Source organism: Pipra filicauda, unplaced genomic scaffold, assembly GCF_003945595.2.
Source record: "Pipra filicauda isolate LSUMZ 115617 unplaced genomic scaffold, ASM394559v2 scaffold376_size704792_pilon, whole genome shotgun sequence".
NCBI lineage: Eukaryota > Metazoa > Chordata > Aves > Passeriformes > Pipridae > Pipra > Pipra filicauda.
The window spans coordinates 652,724-674,734 of record NW_024104505.1 but is presented as its reverse complement, the minus strand read 5'-3'; the positions used below and the strand labels follow the sequence as shown (position 1 = coordinate 674,734).

At 43.7% G+C, this 22,011-nt stretch overlaps 1 protein-coding gene across 1 annotated transcript; it reads left to right on the top strand.

Moving 5' to 3' along the window:
* Positions 1-246: 246 nt before the first annotated feature.
* TNFAIP3 (TNF alpha induced protein 3) lies at positions 247-16,830 on the top strand. The gene is made up of 9 exons (XM_027721357.2): positions 247-414; positions 3,643-3,955; positions 8,120-8,310; positions 8,536-8,683; positions 8,877-9,047; positions 9,769-9,949; positions 11,391-12,301; positions 14,192-14,424; positions 15,114-16,830. Exons 2-9 carry the CDS (start codon positions 3,643-3,645, stop codon positions 15,393-15,395), a joined length of 2,430 nt encoding a protein of 809 aa, XP_027577158.1. The 5' UTR covers positions 247-414; the 3' UTR covers positions 15,396-16,830.
* Positions 16,831-22,011: the final 5,181 nt, after the last annotated feature.

The following is a 22,011-nucleotide window of genomic DNA, read 5'->3' as shown; positions in this document are numbered from 1 at the left end:
AGCGGCGGCGCCCCCTGGCGGCGGCGAGCGGGGCGGCGGCGGCGGTTGTCACACGCCGGAAAGTCCCTGCCCTGCTGCCGGTGGAAATCCCCGGTGGGGTTTTTGTGTTGTGTGTTTTCTCTCTCCCTTTTTTTTTTTTTTTTTTTGTTTTTGCGCCCGGGCCCTTAAACAGAAAGGGAAAAAAAAAACCCAAGAGGCTGGGCTCAGCCCTTCATTCCGCAGCAGCGCTGGCGACAGCAGCAGCAGCAGCAGCAGCTCCGGCGGGGAGAGGGCGGAGAGAAGGGAAGGAAGGAGCCCCTGCGCGGTGGGGGTTGATGGATCCCGAGCCTGGCTGCGTCCCATCACCGCCCCAGACCCACTGCTGAGCAGGAGTCGCCGGCAGGATCGGCCGGAGGAGGAGCCCGCCGCGGAGAGGTGAGCGCCGCTCTGGGCGCGGGAGGGGAGGCGGGCCGGGCACGGCGGAGCCCCGACCCGGCTCCATCGCCCCCGTCCCGGCTCCATCGCCCCCGTCCCGTTTGCAGGAGGACGCCGCAGGTGACCGGGCGGCCCTGGCGGCGGGCTTTGGCCGTATCCCGGCTGGCACCCGGGGGGCCGTGTGCCGGTTCCCGGTTAGCGTCGGAGCCCCCGCCCGGGCGGTGCCTTGTGCCCTCTGCTGACCGGCTCGGCCCGGGCCCGGCGGCACCCGGACCCCGCGGGGCCTCGTAGGGCGAGAGAGCCGCTGGTGGCACAGCCGCGAGCTGGGAAATCCGTCCTGGAGCTTGGGGCTCCTTCCCCTGGCAAGCTGGAGGGCGATATTACGTCCTTTCCACCTTGCATACCCAGCTTCCAGCAGAGCAGTAGGTCAGGGTACTAAGAACGCGGAACGCTTACTGTGTGTAACCAGTCCTGTGGGATATAAAACAGCCTCGGTCCTTATCTCTTTATCTGGTGAAGAGTAATACTATGCTTTGTTTTGTACCGAGCAAAGACTTAAGCAGAGAAATGCATGGACGCTGAGGAGGTATTAAGCATGTTTATTTTATGAGTCTTAGCACTTTACGGAGAAGTTTTATTATTGCCTGTTTTCAGATGGAGGACAGAAAATAAAAATAACTTTATGAAACCACTGTCAGATCTCAGAACAGTATTCAGCTTTCCCGAGCCCAGCATCCTCAGTATTATATGTTCAGAAAGGATGCTGTTTCTAATCATTATTTACAGCTGGTTTTTTCTGGGTGTTCATAGTCATTACTTGTCAAAAGTTTCAAGTGGCATAGCACACGGTACAGTACACTATAAACTAATATAACTGTAGCTTGGTTTTCTGACTCTTAAATCTCTAGCTTAGATGGCTATTGAGTTCTGGTTTTTCATCACATTGATTTGGAACATAGGGGTTGCTTGGCTTTTGCCTTGATTGACAGTTAATGACTGTAAATAGCATAGACAGTAATTTCCACGTGGGGAGGGGAAAATATGCCTGTAAAACATGGTATCGAATAATGTAGTTTCAGTGAATGCTTCTGTAAATTCAGTACTTTTTGTTACTTAAGGCTGGAAATAACCCTTTCAAGGGTCCATGCCGGTAGTGCTTAATCATGTGATTGGTCTTTATTTGTGTAAAAAAATCCCATTGACTGGATGTCTCTACTTACAGAAGTAAGCAATTTGGTCATCTCGGGCGAAGTATAGCTGTGTTTATTATACTGATTAATAAGGGATTGTTTATATTTTCTTTTTTAGAATCATCCATACATTTATATACAGAATTACATAAATAGCATGTGTAAAACTATATTGGTGAGGGGAGTGGATGAGAAAATGTGTTGTTTCCATTTTAAGGCTGTATGCTGGTTGGGGAATTATAAGAATAAGCCATCTTTTTTACCTAAAGGAAAGCTTTTCCTCATGTTGCAAGATGTGACAGTGCTGAGCCCTGTCCCTAGTGCTCTTACAGATGCAGAGGAAACGCTATGTGAATGACATTGCCCTGAAGTAGAGAGGACTTGGTAGCATCACCTGTTTTCACCTGCTTCTGTTTAGGGCTTGACAGGACATCCACTGTATCTCTCCATCAGCTGGTTTTCAGAGAGGTTATAGAGGTCAGCTCTTGGCACCAGGAGTTTGAGGTCCCCTCTTACCCAGGAAGGGTCTTTTCCAGTGCTTTGACTGAGTGGTTGGAGGTAGATGTTGCCAATGGATGTGTCTGGGAGAAGAGGAGAGAGCAACTGTTTACATGTGGAGAAGGATGTGCTAAAGTTCTTCTGTGCAAGAGGGGCCTTCTGCCTCCAAAGACCCGGGAGTGCCTTCCCAGTCAGTCCATCAGATTGATGTCCTTCTTCCTCTCTCTAGCCCTCCAGACTCCTACCTCCATGAGAAAATTTCCTAATAGTTGCATAAACAACTTTTAGTTGCTTCTTGTCTCCCTTTATTGATGTCTAGATGTTAATATACGCTTATGGCTTGATATTTTTCTCTAGGTTCGTAATCACAGTGGTGGGTTCTCCTAATGTGACTAGCTGTACTCTAAACATGTTAGCCATGCATACTTTTATTTGTCTTGATACAAATTTGGCTTTGTTTTTAAACAGGGCAATAATGTATGTGGACAGCATGGAGAATCTCTCCATATAAAACCAGGTTATTGTCGTTGTTGTTGTTACTGTAGTGCACGGGAGTTTTGGGGGATGTGGTTCTTACATTTGGTTCTAGCTAGCTACAAAGTTAGTGTCCTCTGAATAAGTATTTCAGAGAGTGTAGACAGTTTCAGGGTTATGGGGTCTTTTTTCTATGTTCTTCCTGCTGTAGCCCATGAGGCCAGAGATACTGAAGAAAGGGATGCAGGGCAATAAATTTTTCATGTCCTACTGTGGAAAAAATATTGGGGTTTTTGAGCCAAGTGGAAATGCTTTTTCAGCTGTGTTGACTTATCACTGAGTAATAGTGGCACTACAGTCTGCACCCCCACACACAGCACAAGCACCTCAGTGCAGTAGCTCTACCACTCACAAAATATAAACAGCCTCAAGAAAAGTAACTCTGCCTTTGAGTGCTTGCTCTGTGACAAATTCCTCATTTACCATATTTGGCCACTGTAAGTATGGGACAGATAACTAGCACAGCTTGCAATTCTTTGGACTTTTTCTGTGCTCTACTGACCATCACTTCTCAGAATGTATGGGCTGACAAAATCTGAAATGGTCATTATCTGCTTTTTTTGGCATGTTATCAAAACAAGAGCTTGAAACGTGCTGAAAGCTCAGCAAGTTTGTATGGGATTACACTGTGCAATTATCAATTAGTCAAGTTTCCAGGATAATTTTCCCTTCCCTTGATCTTGCCTTCTTTTATCCCTACTTTGATTTAAATGCTTTTTTTTTGTGATGATGCAATTTCCTTAGTTATGAATGAATTGTCTTTAATATCTCAGTAAATTATGGGAGTAACTGAGTGGGATAAACTGGTCAGTGTCTATATCTGAGTAATGCAGAAAAGTTAGTGAATATGAGTTTTAAAAACCATAAAAGGCTCAGTTGGACTGCATCCACTCTGTTCTTGTTTTAGGCAAAACTGCAGCCTCTGAAAGTGCCATCTCAGTCTTTGCAGAAGTAATAGCACTGTTATACACTAACATGCCAATAAAAGGATCCTTTTTCATTTCAGATGTCTTCTAGAAACATGGCTGGACAACACATCCTTCCTCAAGCTTTGTATCAGAGCAATATGCTGAAGGCTATGAAGATCAGAGAGAGGACACCTGAGGATCTAGTCAAACCTCCCAGTGGAATAATTCACCACTTCAGGACTATGCACAAATACACCATAGAAATGTTCAGAATGTGCCAATTTTGTCCTCAGTTTCGGGAAACGCTTCAGAAGTCCCTGACTGACCAGGCTACCCAAACTTCACTGGAGCGCCAGAGGAAGCTCAACTGGTGCATGGAAGTTCGGAGACTTGTTCCTCTGAAGACTAATGGTAAGTTAGGAGCAGGTCTTTGCAATCACAGTAAAATGGGTAAGATGAATGTAGCATCTTTATTAATAGCATCTGTGTCCACATTACTGAAACAAAAGCACACAATTTTAAAAATGTGGGGCCGTTTAATCTTAGTTTTGTAAACTAAAATTCTTTCCACATGATGTACGGTCCTGAGGCTGTAGCAGACCCCTGCCCATACCACAGTGTTGTGAATAGCATGGAAATCTCACAGATATTTTCACAATGTCAGTAACCTATGGCACTTCAGAGTTAAGTAAGGTGGAGAAACTTGACTTGCAACCCATTGCCTTTCCATGAATCTGACTGGTATGTGTTGGCTGCCCTGTCGGAAGTGCTGAATGTCCTTTAATGCCAGGCAAGAGGAGACTTCAGATGCTTTGAGTGACAGAGTTGCATTCCTATGTATATATAGCAAAAGCTAATATCCCTCCATAAGCCCTGCTGTTCTAACTGTCAGGCAAGGTTCTCTTGCTGATCCAGCTTTAACAACAGTGCCAGCAGGAGTGTTCTGAACAGGGAGCCTCTGGGAACCTGACACTGCTGTCCCTGAGGTCAGTACCCTGCACCTGCCCAGCTCCCTCATCCTCAGCTACCTGTTGGGGTTTGCCAGCTCTCACCTTCCCTCAAGGCTCACTGGTACCTCTCATGTGTGTGACTGACAGCCATCCTTGTGCAAGACAAAGTTTGCAGTGCCCTTTTCTTTCAACAGTCAGTGCTGATTTTAGGACTTGGCTTTTGGGTTGCTGTGTGTGTATTGCATCAAGTGATATAAGTGAAAAGGTACAGCAGGAGTGCAAAGATTTCCTGAACAGGTTACATTTGTCCACCGTCTTGAGAAGGAATTTTGGCACATGACTGTAAGAGTCACTGGGCATTTCTCATTCAGTGGAGGAAAGATTTGGTAATGCTATGACTTATGGTCACTCAGCTGCAAACTTGGACTCAGGATTCCTTACAGCACAGGTTGCCCTAAACCAGGAAGGATAGACCGAGACGGTGAGGACTTCAAGAAGATGGAAAATACATATTTTTTGCTCAAGGAACAGATTGCAACAGTTATAGAAACACTGGGTGGGGTGGACCTACAGCCTCGTTGAAGTCCGTGTTGTGTTCTGTGAATGCTTCTTTCATATCAGCTTATATATACATTGCCCTTATCTTCCTAGTCCACATTGTTCCCATCCCATATTCTGCCACATTTTTCAGTCTGATTGTACATAGTTGTGTTGTACAGAAGCCATAAAAATAAACTCACTTAGTAAATGTCACTGTCCGACCTAGAAGAGCCTGATCCTGATGTACACCTCTGTAACTGCTGTAGAGCCACTGACCTTCTGGTGGCCTCTGCACTGGTGTAAGATTCTCATGACTGTAATTAAGGTTGTGCACAGAGGTCATGGAATCTCGAACTTCTGGAAGGACTGGAGTTGCAGGCAGCGCTTTACAGGTACTGGGACAGTAACATCACTCCAAGTGTTGCATCTTCAAAACTTCTCCTCAGGAGGTACACTCAAAGAGATTTACTAGGAAAATGGACAAAATGCACAACTTTTGCCCAGGGCAAAGAGTAGCGGTTTTAGAATCCCTCATCTTCTGTCAATACAAATCCTGCAGGGGTTAACACTGCCTGGACAGACCCTTGTTGCTAACAACATTATATTCAGTAACACTGACCTCTTTCTTTGTCTTATGACAGTCGGCCAGTGTTACATATGGGACAGTGTGGACTTGGATCTCACCCATGAGCAGGAGTACCAGTATACAAGATGCTGAAGTACTAGGGCAGGTTGAGGGAAGGCAAAGGAAGGACTCGATTTGTGGTCTCCCCGTACCCTGCGCAGACTATAAGCTTGGCTTCAGTTCAGCATTTCAGGGTCATTAATTGCATGAGTGGAAGGAATGGCATTGGGAACCTGTGGTTTATGCAAAGTAGTCGCATTGAAGGACCTTTGCATGAGAAGGAAGGTAGATTGGACTGAAGGGGAGGATCTCTGAAAGAAGGGCAGAAGCTTAGAGAAGACCTGTATTATCCCAGAAAATAACATTTTTTTTCTCTGATGTGGCATGAAGAGTACTTTTTTAAGCATTTAGCTGCTTAACCCATAGATGTGGGAGGAATATATTATTTTTTTCAATCAACAGTGGGCTTTCTTCAGAAAATTCTGGGTTTTTTTCTGCTGAAGGTTGTAGTTGTTGAAAACAGAGAAAGTATCTCCTACAGGATCTTTTGATCTATATTTTACCTAATATGTTTGTGAGTCTGTGGAGTGGTGGGGTTTTTTAATTAAAAAAGCCCTTTTGAATCACCACACATTTCTTTGCAGGCATCTGAAGTGAGGATAGAAGGAGACCAGTAGGAGGTATAAAAATCGAAACTGTTTGGGTTTTTTTCTTTCTTTTTTTTTTTTAATTTAAAAATTCCAGCATCTATTGGCTGTAGTGATTTCACTTGTATAATGAATTGGCATTCATTCCAGCTTACCCAGCCACACCCCCTGGGAAAGTCCGAGGGAGGCTTCGCTACGCAGCTCTGCACGCAGCAGAACAAAAAGTACAACTGTTGCTCAATTGTTAGTCAAACGGTGTTGGGGAATTCCAAGTGCTGTGTAAGGAATTTTGGGCAGTGCTTCTCAATAAAGAACTGAAAGCGAGGTCTCAGAGAGAGAAAAAAATTAATCTTATCTTTGCTCTAGATTTTGCAAAGGGAAAATTTTAATGGGATTAATATGTCATCTTTTTTGGTCAGAAGGAAACCCAGTCAACTTTTCTGTCTTATACATTGTTCCCCGATTTTTGAGCTCAAGTAAGCAGCCTGCAGATTGAAGTAAGCTTTGCAAGAAAGCATTCAAAAACCAGAAAGCAACTGCAGGTGCAGGAACCTGATATGCACCAATCCCATAAAAATTTATGAAGTATTGAGTAGATTTCAAATTATATCTCTTTCAGGATCTGCGGTCTGTTTTAGGTTTTTCTCTGAGTTTCACAGAAAAAGTAACAAAAGTGTTTGCAAATGGTGTAATTGAACTCATATAATCTGTGGCAAACTGGGTTTAATTCTTTTGTGGGAGTTCTTTGAGTGTGGGGGTTTTTTTCCCCACTCGGGAAAAATCTAGTAGCTTTACTGGGGTTGATGTCCTCTATTCCAAGAAGATTGCTGTGATTGCTTAGCATTGGGTGAATCTGTTTACCACTGTAGTAGACATCAGACCTAGTTTTGAGTCTGAGGATATGACAGTAATGATTCTTGAGGGGAGACTTTCCCTTTTGAAGATGGCTAGAGATAGAATTTGAAACCCAGCCATAGGCATATCTTGTACCACCTTTTAATTAAGTTAGTTACCTCCTCTGATTCTCAGTTTCTTCCCCTCTGAAATTGCAGAACATCACTTTCCTTCCTACTTTTAAAGAGGACTTTATTCCAATGCAAGGAGATTGTATAAATGAAAATCAAATAATTCTTTTTCATTTATTTAGTTTTAATTTTGTGTTTTAAAATAACAGCCCTCTAAATAATATGTGTAACATCCCAGCATACTATAATTTCTGAGAGGAAGGCAAAAGGTGTTCCTATGATTACTTTACATAATCACCTGCTCTTTTCTTTCTTTCTCTTTTTTATTACAATTCCTCCATCAATCAGAGCCAAATGCCAAGCAGTGCTCGTCAGGGGATGTGAGGCTTAGCGTTACTATATTTTCTTAGTGGTTTCCGTTATCTCAACCCTGTGCCATTGGGTGTATATTTTTATAAACACTGATGAGGGAAATTTACATATTTTTTGTAATTTTAAGATGACTTTGTTGTGTTTAAAAGCTATTTCAACTGTTTGACATTTGTAGTTGACTCCAAAATTTAGTTCATGATATCAGTCAAAGTTAAGTAAGATAGGTAAGGGGCATTGCTCAGTGACAGCTTAACATTGACTGCTGCAGGGACAACACCAATAGAGAGGGGACTTTTTTCCTTTCTGTCTCTGAGTAGATATCACAACTGTGGTCTCCTTGTTAAAACCCTTCTGTCTGAGGCTTAGAGGGAAGTGCACAGGGAATATGCATATGTGCACTGTGACTCTACATCTCATGCACTTGTGGGGTTTTATTTAAGTAGACATTTAAGGCTAATGGACTCTTTTTTTTGCAGGTGATGGAAATTGCCTCATGCATGCTGCATCACAGTACATGTGGGGTATTGAAGATATCGACCTTGTCTTAAGAAAAACATTGTTTAGCGCTCTCAGGGAGATTGACACACGGAACTTCAAGCTCCGCTGGCAGCGGGAGGCTATTAAATCCCAGGAGTTTGTAGAAACAGGACTCCACTATGACACCCGGGTAAGGCGGCCTGAGGGAATGGTGCTGTTTTCTGAGTGCTCGCCAGCATTACCTTGCTGATTTTGTTTGCTTTTTGACTTCATGGATTCTGCCATTAGTGGAGAGCAGAAATAGTCTTCCTTTGGAGGAAATGGGAAAATGTGATTATTTGAGCATTGTCGTGCTGCAGCTGGTTCCCGACCTCCATGTCTTCGAACCATTGCTGATGGCTGTTTCTTTCCTCAGAACTGGGAGGAGGAGTGGGAATACCTCATTGAAATGACCTCCCCAGAAATATCTGGGGCTCAAAACAGGCTTCCATATAATGCACTGGAAGAAATCCATATCTTCATCCTTGCTAACATCCTCAGAAGGCCAGTCATTGTTCTTGCAGGTGAGTTGCCTCTCCAGTCATCTCACCATGTTACTCTGTGCTGTGTTAGTAATCTTACTAAATAATTGTTTTCAGGTAGATGCATTTCAGAATAGGAAGTTTTCAGGAATTTTTCTAAAACACCCAGAATATCTTTTCTTTTGCCTGTAGCACATATTTATTTGTGTTTATTCGTGTTTTCTTCCTGATGCAGATAAAGTGGTGAGAAGTTTAGAGTCAGGCTCCAGTTTTGCTCCTCTGAATGTTGGTGGTGTTTACTTGCCTCTCCTTTGGCCACCTGAAGAATGCTACAGATACCCAATTGTGCTGGGCTATGACAACATGCATTTTACACCACTGGTGACTCTGAAGGACAGCGGGCCAGGTACCTTGTTTTGGTATTTATATCCCTTCTTCAGTGTGCTGATAAAACATTTAAAATGTGATCTGGTTTAGATTTGATTTTTTAAAGTTAAATGTAAAAGATTCCTTTGAAATATATTCTTAAAGTGTGAGCAGGAACAGCTTTGTCTGTAAATCTGAATAGAAACTAAAGGTTGCCTACAAACTTCTGGTTGAAAGTAGAGTACAATTCATCTGCTTGCAGGCTGGAATTAGTCAAAGGGTGGCCTCTGCTTCATTGTGTTCTGGCCTTCTTTCCACACCACATCATAAGAGAAGAAGCTTCAAAGGATGCAGTATCACAGCACTGTACCACTGCCTGGCAGGGATAATTAAATATATGCTTTGCCTTTTTTAAAGCATCTCTTCTGAGTGGATAGCAGTTCTCTTGGTTCAGGTTACAGCATCATCCCATGGAAGGTATAACAAACTAAGATCTACAATATTGCTCACATGGAGAAGAAAATTGCTATGGCGACATTAAAACTACTGTGGGATGGGGCTGAGTTTGCGACTTCCCCCAGCGATACTGTATAGAAACTAATTGCTCTGGCCAGCTGTTCTCCTCTCTCTCAAAAATTTGTCAGCAGTGGTGTCATCTCTGTTGTGCGTCTTGTCTCCGTGTTGCATCTTGCGGTTACTCCTAGCTGGTAATAGATATCTATATCTATATATGTATCTTAATCCATCTTGTTTCCCCACAGAAATCCGGGCTGTGCCTCTGGTCACCAATGAACAAGGCAGATTTGAGGATTTAAGTGTGCACTTTCTGACAGATGCAGAAGAGAGGGAGAAAGAGCAGCTGCTAAAAGTCTACTTGATAGTGATAGAAATTCCAGTGCAAGGCTGGGATCATGGTACAACTCATCTAATTAATGCTGCAAAGTGAGTGTCATTCCTGTTTCCTCAAAGTTATCTTGTTTACAGAGGTGGGAGAAACTAGGCAGCCCAGTGTGTTGTTTTGGTCACAGTAGCCCACATGTTTACTTTCTGAAATATGAAACATTGGCATTACTGTTGACATGTTTTAAAGTTATATGAGCTGAGACCAGTCTCAAATTTAAAGGCAAAAATGTGTTCAGATTTAGCAGACTGAAACTAGTATTTTTGAAGAAAAAATCCATTTGATTAGTTTCAGTGACTTCTTGATTACACATAGTTAAACACAGGAACTAGTTAGGCCAATCTCTTGTGCTTTATGTAAGGGCACATTGCATAATGGGCAATTGGTGTAATTTTGGCTGCCCTAGGGAAAGTACTCAGCACTATGTTCTTAGCACAGATGCCTCCCCACCCTGGGCTGCTCTTTGTGGCAGTAGGCAGGAAGCAGTGGCCAATGGAGGAACTGGCATCTGTGCTCATCTCCCTGATGGTTGAGCATCAGAACCATGCAGGGAGCAGCTGGCAGGACCCATCAGCTTCTCATATTTAGTGGACACTGACAGCAGGGTCCAACCCGTCCCCTCATGAGTGTTGGAGGGAAGTGACTCCGTATATCCTCTGTCTTTGCTTTCATTACCACACAGGGAGGTATCTTAATACTGTTGGCTGTTTCTGTTCTAGGAACCTTGAAAATTGAAGCCCTTCTACCCAAAGGATATATGCACACATAGAGTAGCACAAAAGCTTCCCTAGTCCCACTGCACAGATGTGTTCTGGAGTATTACTAGTGACCTTAGCTCCTCCTCCTCCCAACTGTGGCATGGTGAATCTCCAGTGTGGGGTTTTCCCTGTAGTTAGAGGCAAAGTTGGGTTGCTTTGATGAATGCTAGCATTGCATACACCACACTGAAGCCCCATAGTTTGTTTGAAGAATTCCGCTGGTAGATACAGATCCAGTAGGGCAGAACCAGAAGCAGATTTCATGATAAACTGTGTCATGAAATGCTGACCCCACTGCAGGAAAGGCTTGTTCTTAGTGTGGGCTGGTGAAGAAAGGGGTTTTCTATGTTAACCTCTGCTCAGCTGAGCTGGTCCTCAGAGATACTCAGGATTTGGAGGACTTTTCACTTGTAAGAGATTACCCATACTCTTTGTGCAAGTAGCTCTTAGGCAGAAAACTCTCACCTAGAAAATCCTTTTACGAATACTTCTGCTTAGGACTGTGTCCAAACATTTCTTTAAATGTGAAAGTCTCCATCACTGAACACTTGCTTTTAAAACTATTTCCATTTACAGCAACAGTGTAATAGCCCAGATCTTCTATCTGAGTAAAATGGATGTGCATTAAATCTGCATTTCCTTCCCACATTGCTTGTATTTGCCTTCACCCCCACCAATTGCTCTTTTCAACCACTGATGCAAGATTCCTTTTTTTGGCTGTCAGGTTAGATGAAGGCAACCTACCCAAAGAAATAAACCTCGTGGAAGATTACTTTCAACTGGTACAGCATGAGTACAAGAAGTGGCAGGAGAATGCGGAACCTGCTAGAAGAGAGGCCTGTTCCAGGAACAAACAGGAGTTGTCCCTTTCCCAGCTCTCCCTCTTACAGATGAAATGTGAAACGCTGAATTGCCCTTTTTACATGTCTGTGAACACCCAGCCCTACTGCCATGAATGTTTTGAGCAGAGGTCCCAAGCAAACAAAGGAAGAAAGCAGACCTTCAAAGCAGCACCTGAGAAAATGAAGACAGCTGGGTCGGGCTCCTCCCGCAGGGATATTTGTGAACCTGGAGGATGGCCGTCTGAAGGGCCTGTAACAGAGCCTCGCTCTGCACCTCCGACGGCTCCAAGCCTTTTCCTATACAGCGAAACCACGGCCATGAAGTGCAGGACACCAGATTGTCCCTTTACGCAGAATGTGCAACACAATGGGCTGTGCGAACGCTGCTACAACTCCAGACAACTTGGTCCTTGCAACAACTTGGATGACCAGAGACATTTGGACTATGCCACATGCAAAATGTGCCGTCAAAAGGCCAACAGGACCTTCAATGGCATATGCAGCACTTGCTTCAAAAGGTCTACAGAGCAATCCTCAAATGGCAGCCCCGCTTTCCTGCCCACCTGCCACCAGAGATCAACGTCTGACCCATCCCAGATCTCGCAGATCCTTCACCAGTACTCCTGCCATCAGGCTCCCAACAGCCGTGGTGAGGAGCCCCTGCCACCAGTGCTGCCTCCTGGGGAGAACAGAGGAGGTAACCTCTGTAGGAAAGCTGGTTGCAAGTTTTTTGGGACATCACAAAATGAGGGCTTTTGTACACTGTGTTTCTTTGAGTACAGAGAAAACCATGGTAAGTGGACATGGAGTGAGCTTTGGCACACTTTGGCTGCAGATCAGCCTCCTTGAACTGTGAAGCTCTGAGTGGACTGGGTGCTAAAAGGGCAGGGGAAAGCAGTGTGGAGCAGGAGCAGCAGTGTGAGGAGAGGGTGCTTTTTTGGCCATTGTTATCCCAAGGTAGTGGTTTAATCCCAGCTAGCAACCCAGCCCCACGCAACCGCTCACTCACTCCCTCACCGGCAGGACTGGGGAGAGAATCGAAAGGGTAGAAGCTGGAGAACTGGTGGGTTGAGATAAAGACAGTTTAATAGGGAAAGCAAAAACCACGCACACAAAGCAAAGCATAACAAAGAATTAATTCCATGTTTTCCATGGGCCGGCAGGTGTTCAGGCCATAGCCTGGGCATGGGCCTCCCAACCTCCTGTGCACCCCCTACTTGCTTGTCAGCATGGCAGTATGAAAAGCAGAAAAGGCCTTGGCTTTATGTGAGCACTGCTCAGCAATTACAAACACATCTCTATATTATCAACACTGTGTTCAGCACAAATCCAAAGCACAGCCCCATATGAACCACTGTGAAGAAAATTAACTACCCCAGCCAAAACCAGTGCACGCATAAAGGGGTGCCTGGCAACAGTGTGGCAAATCTGTGAAATCTCTTCTAAAACTTTCTTTCAGCTTAAATGGAAGCAGAACTAACTCAAGAGTGGGTGGGTTTTGATAACTCCCCACCATCCACTGCAATCATGATTTAGTATGAATTTTCTTCACAGCTAGACAAGTTGTAGGGGTCAGTGAGGGAAATGCTGTTGTATTGATGGTACTCGAAACCAGTTACATTAGCAGGGAGTTTAAAAAGCTTGCAAAGAATTTGAAGAGCTCTATCTGTTCTGCATGTAACAGTTTAATGCTCTGGAGTAATCACTGTAGTTGCTTTGGTAAGCAGAGCTAGTAGAAGTTGACTGTGGATAATGTGCTTCTATTTTGGAGTAACTTAGAAGTGTATAATATAATAATGCTATAATATACCTTGCAATCTTTCTTAGTAATATCATGTGTGTGCATGCACATGTATGTTTAAAGGCTGACCATCAAAAAGGTAATAGTCTGTGAATAAATCACAGCATGAAATCTTCATCTTTCATGCTAGTGCCCTGTTACACTGGTAAAGCGCCCTTAGGTATAGAAGGTGAAATGCACACATAAGAGAGAATTCCTTGTCTCTTCAGGCTATTTAATTGCTGATAAGTGTGCCAATATAAACATAGAAACATAGAATAGGTTGGGTTGTAAGGGACCTTAAAAGATCATCTAATTCAACCGCTCTGCAATTGGCAGGGACATCTTTCACAACACTGAGCTTTCCACATGCTTTCAGAATAGGGAACTTCTGTGCTGGCTTGCAATAGCTTATTTTCCAGCATTGCTCACAATGAAATTTTTTTTCCTTCTGATTGTGGAATATATAAGATTTCTTCATGAGACTAAAAAGTATAATGCACTTTTTCCCATTAAGGTCTGTACCACTGTACTTCAATTATCCAATGTGACTGAAATGGGAGAAGCCAAAAGGGAAGTGTCAGGGCAGGTCACAGATGACATGCTGAAATCAAAGGTGAAATTAAAGGGATCTAGATTTCCCACTTAGGGCAAGTTTTTCCCAAATCATCTGTTTCAACAACTGATATGAAAATCAGGCTGTGTTAAGCTCCCTTATTTAGGTAACATGAAGGAAGGTATACCAATTGGTAGGTCTAACGATTATCAAAAACCCATGTTTGAGGCTAGTAGATTTTTTTAATTTGTTTTTATTTTTAGACTGCGGAGATTTTTACAGTTGCTTTGGGTCACCAGATAGATTGGGCACATCCAAACTCCTCCTGTCTGTACTTTGCATTACAGATAGCGCTTTGCTACGCCACCAGAGGAGATCTCAGAGGAAGTCTTCGGCAGGGGGTCAGACGGGGACCTCCACTGCTGGCTTCCGTAACACTGTGTCCTGCCAGCGGAGGGACTGTGGCACCCTGGGCAGCACGATGCTCGAGGGGTACTGCCAGAACTGCTTCATTATAGCCCAGAACCAGCGATTTCAGGAGGCCAGAAGGACAGAAGAACAGCTGGTGAGACAGCCAGAAGTAAGTGTGAACTTCTCAAAATCTTCCTCTTGTTTAGCGCTGCATATTTTTCTCTTGTGCAAACAACTCAGGATGCATACTAGAAAATCCTCAAATGACTGCATCCTAAGTATCATGGAAAGACAAGTGTATAGCATCTCATGATTTTTTTTCTGCTGCAACTGAGCAGCACTCCTGAAAAGTCATTCTCAGTTTAGGGTTGTCTTGGCTGTGCTCAGTTTTACCTCATCTGGGATTTTGCTAGCTGAGCAAATCCCATTTCAGTGGAAGCAATTGGACCAACAGTTGGTTTGTTTTGCTGATTGGGGATGGATTTTCATTCTTACCCTTAGAGGTATACAACTTCATCAAGGAGTTTAGGCTCACTTCAAGTTGCCTTTTTGATTGAGCTTATTACAGATTGTCTTTGTTCCAGAGAGGTTTTTTTCAATTTGGTTTGTTTTGGTCCTTTTGGAATTGAGAGTTACCAAAAACAAAAACCCATTTGTTCCTAAGAAGTGACAGAATTCGTGATTTTCTTTGGTAAAACTGAACTTGGCTCTTGGTATTACACTTTGCAGAAGCAGCATGTGCTTGCAAACAACACTCAAGTGGTTACCTATACAAACCATGAGTAGAGTTGAAAGTAAATGAAAAGCCATTTGTACTGCCAGTACAGCAACTGACAATGTATTTTAATATTTTTCAAGAGAACAGGGCAGCATAGAGATGTGCAGCGAGCAGCATTGAGTAGCCAGAAGAGACAATGTGCTGTGGCTTCATGTAGAAACAACCTGGCCTGCAGAAGTGATGACTTGTGCCCGGAGTGCCGGCGACTTAGTCAGCTCCCCCCATCGGGAAGTACCAGGGACCCGGCAGCACAGGAGCCCCCAAAGCAGCGCTGCCGAGCCCCTGCCTGTGATCACTATGGCAATGCTAAGTGCAACGGCTACTGCAATGAATGCTACCAGTTCAAACAGATTTATGGCTAGGGGAGGAGCTGGTAAGGAACAAGAAAGCAATACCAACTACTTCCTTCACTGAAATGGTGCTATGTCCAAAACACGTAACAGTCCTGGGAATGGGAGAGGGGGGGGAAATATAAGCTGTCTGCTTGGTTCATGTTTATTTCCAAGAATGGGAATAAATGTCTACTTCCTCTAAACACTGCATACAAGGACTGCTGAGAAGGTCACGTTGCCTTCTACACAGAACTCTCATTCATGACTAAGTTCCTACAATGCCATATTTAATTCTTAGACTTCCCAAGAGGAAGTGTGAAGCATTTTGAATCCAAAGAACTTCCCAGTTCTGCCTCTTTCTCAATACCTCCCCTTCTCCCAAGTGAGGAGCTGTGTCTGCTGTCGGAGATGCAAGAGCTCCTTATGTTTGCATACATCAGTCAGAGGCAAGTCCTTCCTGGACAGGATTCCCCAGGACAGACTGATGCATCTTCCAGTTGATGTCTGAAGAAACTTTGTCCATGTCTTTGCTGGTGTTCTTACAGAGCTTGCCAAGGCGGGAGCTCCCACAGGTGTTTAGGGAGTTCACGGCGAGTATTTCTGTTTGCAGAGCCCTCAGCAAACTGCAGCCTGAAACAAGACCAGCATTGATTTGTTCCTTCAACATGCTTAACCAAACCAGCATTTAGATCCTTTCCCAAATCCCAAGACAGGTGGAAATACAGGTGATTACAGAAGAAATGCATGTGATGGGAAAAATGCATCCTGCCATTGCCCACTCATATGGAAGGAATTACCTCAAATGGACAAAAAAACCCCCAAAGCCCTTTGTCTTCAGCTTTAGTTCTGAAACAAGGGTGACTCTTCTCTCTCTTGCATTTCAACTTTAAGGAGTATGTGTGTGCTGTTTATACCCTTCCTCCCTGTTTCTGTCACACTTTCTGTCATCCCTAATGTGATTCTGTCATGCAAACAGCTTGGAGCTCAGTAACAGAGTTCTTTAGGGTTGAGATTTTACTCCTGGAGTTTGTGCGTCCACTTCTCAATCTGCAATACTTTCTCTAGCAACCTCACCTTTACCACTGTGTCTGGTAACTGCTTCTCTCCTGCTTTCACACCTTGTAAGTTTTCAGCATCTGTTTTGCTGCTATGATTTTGGAGGTGATACCTCTTCTAACTTGCTTCTCAAGTTTAGAATCTTTTTCTAGTTATTAAACAGTTTTTAAAAAGAAAAAAATTAAGTAATTCATTACTTATTTCTGTTAAATTTTATATATTTTGTGAACCTTAATGTGAACGTATGTTTTATTACAATATTTATATTATTTGAAACAATGCAATTTGAAATTTGCACAACTAGGATTTTTTTATATATATATTTACTCTTGTGTTGAAGGTTACAAACTTAAATGTATAATTGAAAAACATTCTCTGATATAAAGAAATAAATTATTTAAGGATTGGATTTGTTATTTTTATATTGATGAGAGAAAGCACAGTTGAGGATGGGACACCGACCCCCTGAAGGAAGCATTTCTGTTCAGTACTACCATTCAGTATGTTACTGAGTGCTCCCTGGTTCAGATGATGTAGCCAAGTGCTTTGAAGAGGTGATAACTTGCTGTAAGTCAGTGTTCTCTCAGGAAGAGCTCTTGGTACTGTTGAGGGACCTGGGCATAAGGAGGTGCACTGCTAGGCACTCCTGTGGGTGCAGAGAATTTTCGGTCCCTGGAAGTATGGGTAGGGGAGAGTATGGATGGTACAGGAGCAGGCTGCAAGGAAACCTAAGCTGCAATGACTTGGCTTTCTTTGTTCATGCATCAGTTATGCCAGGGATTCCCAACCAGTGGTGCTTAAATGCCACCCTGGAAGGTGGTGATGGCAGCACATGATCCCCCCTCTGCCCAGCTGTGTGTGCAGCCCCCAGGCACACCAGCCCTATCACTTCCCCTCCACCAGGGCCGGCAGGGAAGCCTTGGCATCAGGGTAGCTACTGAAGAGCAAGTTGCCAACTGCTTCTTGAAAAAGTACATGAAAGCGGTGTTTTCTTCTCATCCCAAGCTCAACCTAACTGAGCCCTACTGCCAGGGGATTTCTGCACTTTACCTCCTGTACAGGCACTCAGGTGTTTTCAGACTCTGCCTAAACAGCCAGTATTGTACACTATCATGGCTTTTGGGTGTTGCTCATGACCTGAAAGAAAAAACTTAGTCAGGGCTGCAAAGGTCCCTGTGCAGTTGAGGACCCCTCCTAAGAGGCCGATCTCTCCAGGCCAGTTGCTGTCTATCCTGATTAACTCTTTAATCCATAGCCCAGCTCCCTCTGCACTCACATACCTCTCCTTTCAGAGCATACAACCTAGAAGTCAGACCACCATCCCCAGAGCAAAGCCTGCTGGACCTACCAACTCCATCTCTGCAGCATATTCCTCTTTTACAAAATCTGTCTGTTGACCAGTGCCCCACTTCCGCCTTCTTTACAACTCATGCAACTCACATGCCCACGCGATTCATTGAACCTTGCAGCATCAGGCAGACACCTTGGTGGGGAAAGAGCAAGCAAAAGCTGGGAGGGATGTCTGCAGCCAGGCAGCAGGAGATGGAAGCAGCTCATGGCATCCAGTCTCAGCAGCCATCAGCTTCTGATCACTGAAAAAAAGAACTTCCATCATGACACCCTGAGTATCAGGAGGCTGATTTACTCGAGTTGCTGTTAACTGCAACTTCTGCAGAGAGAAAGGATTTCAGATCAAATGTCCCAGATCCCACTGATTTTTGTATGCTGTTTTCTAGGCCCATTACTCATAAACCTCAAGTCACGTGAGGCTGGTCTCATTCTGAAGCTCCCATGTAAATGAGTTCCCAGCCTGCCTCTTGTGATTTACTTGTGTGGGAACATTTAAGCTAGTGGGACCTTTTTTTTTAAGTGCTCTGGTATTTCCCTAATGTCCTTAGGGTATTTTGACCCTCTTGATGCTTTCTGCTCCCTGCCCAGACAACTCTTCAAGTTCATATATTTTTTACCTTCCTGTTCTTCAAGAGAGAACTTTTATTTGGAATTCTCCATTTTTGTGACCACTTCTGGAAGTCACTTTGCTAAGACCCAAATCTTTGATAGCTAGAGATTCATTCTTTTTTTAGCAGAAAGGCAAAACTAATATAGAATTGTTAAGGTTGGAAAAGATCTCCAAGATCATTGAGTCCAGCCGTTAACCTAACACTGCCATGTTCACCACTAAACCATGTCCCTAGGTGCCACATCCACACATTTTTGAACACTTCCAGAGACGGTGACTCATCCACTTCCCTGGGCAGCCTGTTCCAATGCCTGAAAACCATTTCAATGAAGATTTTTTTCCTATTATCCAATCTAAGCCTCCCCTGCTGCAATTTGTGGCCATTCCCTCTTGTCCTGTTGCTTGTTACCTGGCAGAAGAGACTGATCCCCGCCCAGCTACAACCTCCTTCAAGGTAGTTGTAGAGCATGATAAGGTCTCCCCTGAACCTCCTTTTCTCCAGGCTAAGGAATCCCAACATGAAACAATTGGCTAAATTACTACTTGTATTGCACTGGAATTCCTTATAATATAGTGCAGGAAGGGATTGCCATGCAGGCTGTGCTTACATATTCATTTTATTTGGGGAAGGGATACTTTTAGATGAATATAAGATGATCTGAATATTATCTAAGTTTCTGAATTTCTCAGGAATCTAACCACTCAATTCATAGATAACTTATGATATAGAAAAGGAGAAAGCACACACTACATTTTCAGAAGTACAGAGAGAATGTATATTTATCTTTTGATACTTCAGTGCTCTGCTTAGCAAATCTTTGGCATGTTCTGAAGTACTAGGCCACATAATAGGTCTGGAATCACAAAACAGCACGTACCATATTAGATGAAAACACTTGACATTGAATTACTGACGTAGGTGTGTACCCCAGGAGCCCTAGGCAAGAGTCAGTTTGGTCAGCAGTTTGCTGGTAAAGCAAGAATGGAGAGTCCCTGCTGTTGCCATCTCAGGTGCAGGCTGTGATATACACATGTACATAGAAGGGAAAGGCAGCATATTGATGGCATGTGAGCCATCTCCCCATCCTTTCCTTCTGCTCTTGTTCAGCCTCCATCCTCACCCTGCACAGTACTCCCCCTCACCCAGCAGAGTGGAAGAGAAGAGTTACCTGGAGATAGAGGGAACCTGCAGCCTGCAGTGGTGCTTCTTTGCTGCAGGCAGAAGCACAGGCAAACCATCCTTCTCCAAGGTAGTTGTCAAGAAGTGGTTTTTGAAGAAAGGATCTCCGATTTGGTGAAACTTTCACAAGTTTCCTGCCACACAACTTGGTGTACAGATTCCAACTGAACCACTGATGGCCTGCAGCAAGTAAGAATGCAATAAATGGAACTGAAAAGCATTTGACTGAGTTAGTATAAATGTAGGAGTGGCTTCATATCTACTTTTTATGTGCTTGATTAAATCACAAGTGATAGCCATTTTGCCAGCTGTCTATCATCCTGATGTCCCTGCACTTGCTACAGACGGTCGTAATCTATACCTCCCCATTCTTCAGAAGTGTCTAAAGTCAGTTAAACCACACTTATCTGGCAGCTATGGCTTTTACACTAACAGTGATAGGCATAGGAGAAAAGGTGGTTCAGTGATTAGGATACACACACAAAAGTAGAGATCATGAGACCAAAATTCTTGGGATATATCAAGGTGTCTTTCCCATCTGTGACTAGAATATTCGACTCTAAGCTCCTCTTCTGAACAGGCACTGCAGGGACTTTAAAACAGCTACATCAAGGAGGTAGTCACCCTACTGAGAAGTAATTATAATCTTATCCTGCTCATCCCTAACTGTGTTTAGGAGGCAATGAGTAGGCAAGAATATCTGATAGGACCAAGACCTGGTAGTTCATATGCCCACAGTGATGCTTTATTTGAGCATCCTGCTGAGACTTTGGCAGCAGGAAGGTCTCTGATCACCTCTGCAGTGTGGGAACTGAGACATAGACTCACCATAGACATCCTCAGTACCTGGAGATTTTACTGACAGAGGGGATGAAAGACTTTTGGGGCTGAAGGCAATATTTGAGGGGATTTGTGAAGATTTTACTAGTATCTGGATGTTGAATATGTATTTTGGGTATAAATCTCAAAAAAATTCATGCTGAGCATAATTTTGTGCACATGAGTTCATCATGGTGATATTATGCATGGTTTGTTCAGGTGAGAGCCACAGGGGAGCAGCAGTTGCATAATTTTATCCTGCATATTTGAGTGGGAGATTATAGTGTAATATGTACACCACTGAAATAGAAAACCACAGCATTGAACAGTTATGATTTCAGGTTATATTAGACTGCCAAGGCCCCTTAAAATCTGGAGTTAGAAGTACCTCAGAGTGCTCCATTTCTCAGGTGCCCACATTTGACATGAAGTGCAGCAAACCTGTCACTAATAGGAGCAGATTCAGTGGCCTAAACTAAACTTGTTCAGTCATTCCTGTGGTGATATTTCTCCCACATCAGTGATAAATAGTTGATAGCATCAACCCTTGCCTGGTTCAGAGAAGGGCTGTCCTAGCTGATTAGTAAGAAAGGCAAGTGCTTTAACTGAGCTGCTACATTAACTCCCCTTTCCTTGACTATCCATGGTTATTTTGGAGAAGACTACCACTAGCTCTCAGACAGGTTATTCATCTATCTGTTCAGTGTAGTAGGACACATTCAGATGTACCTCACAGCCCAGTCCTGCACCTGTACAAATATTATCACTTTTCAGCCTGTGGTCAAGGCAACTCAATGAGTCTGCCCAGGTTCCAGCAGCTGCCCACTGCAGATGATGATCAGAACCATGGCTGTCCAGCCCAGGCAGACCAGCACACTTGCCAAGGGCTTTTGCAGCCCTTTTACTCAAAACAGCTGCTGTTGGAAACCTGGTCAGCCCCAGCATCTCCATTTGTCAAGATAAATGTCTATTGAAAAAAGCCTGTATGTAGATATACATGTATCTATACTAAAATAACCAAAAACCTCAATGTACTCTCTGTCAAACAGAAATCTAAAATAAGAGCAGGTAATTTTGCTTGGGAGTTTTGTGATGACTTCTTTTTGTAGTAATCTTAATTTTCAAAAAAATCCCTGTGTCTAATATTGAAAGACAGCCTACAGCATGCTATCCAGACCGCCCCCTCCTCCAGCTTCACTAAAGTGAGTATTATGTATGCAACCTCTCCTCTCTCCCACCACCTCTGACCTCTGACAGCAATATTTATTTTCGTTATTGGTTTGTCAGTTTTTCTCCAACCACCTTTTTTTGGAGGGTTAAGCTCTAATACCCATACATGGTATTGGGTAGGAATTCAGATTTCCCCTGGTAAATTACTGGGAAAGGAGGATCTTAGGTTTTGTCCTCTGTTTGTGGCTTGATGTCAAGGGATTCCTATGAGCTCATACAAATGCACATCATAAGTTAGTCCAGTTCCCAGGCAGTACTGTTTTTTTTAAAAGAGCCACTGTTGGGTGTCATGTCACAAGAAGGGGTCAAAATCCCCTTCTTATTTACAATGTAAAGTAAAGCCAGTGAGCTGGGGATCTGCTGTGAGGAAACCAGCTGAGTGCGTTGCTTTGTGTTTTGAA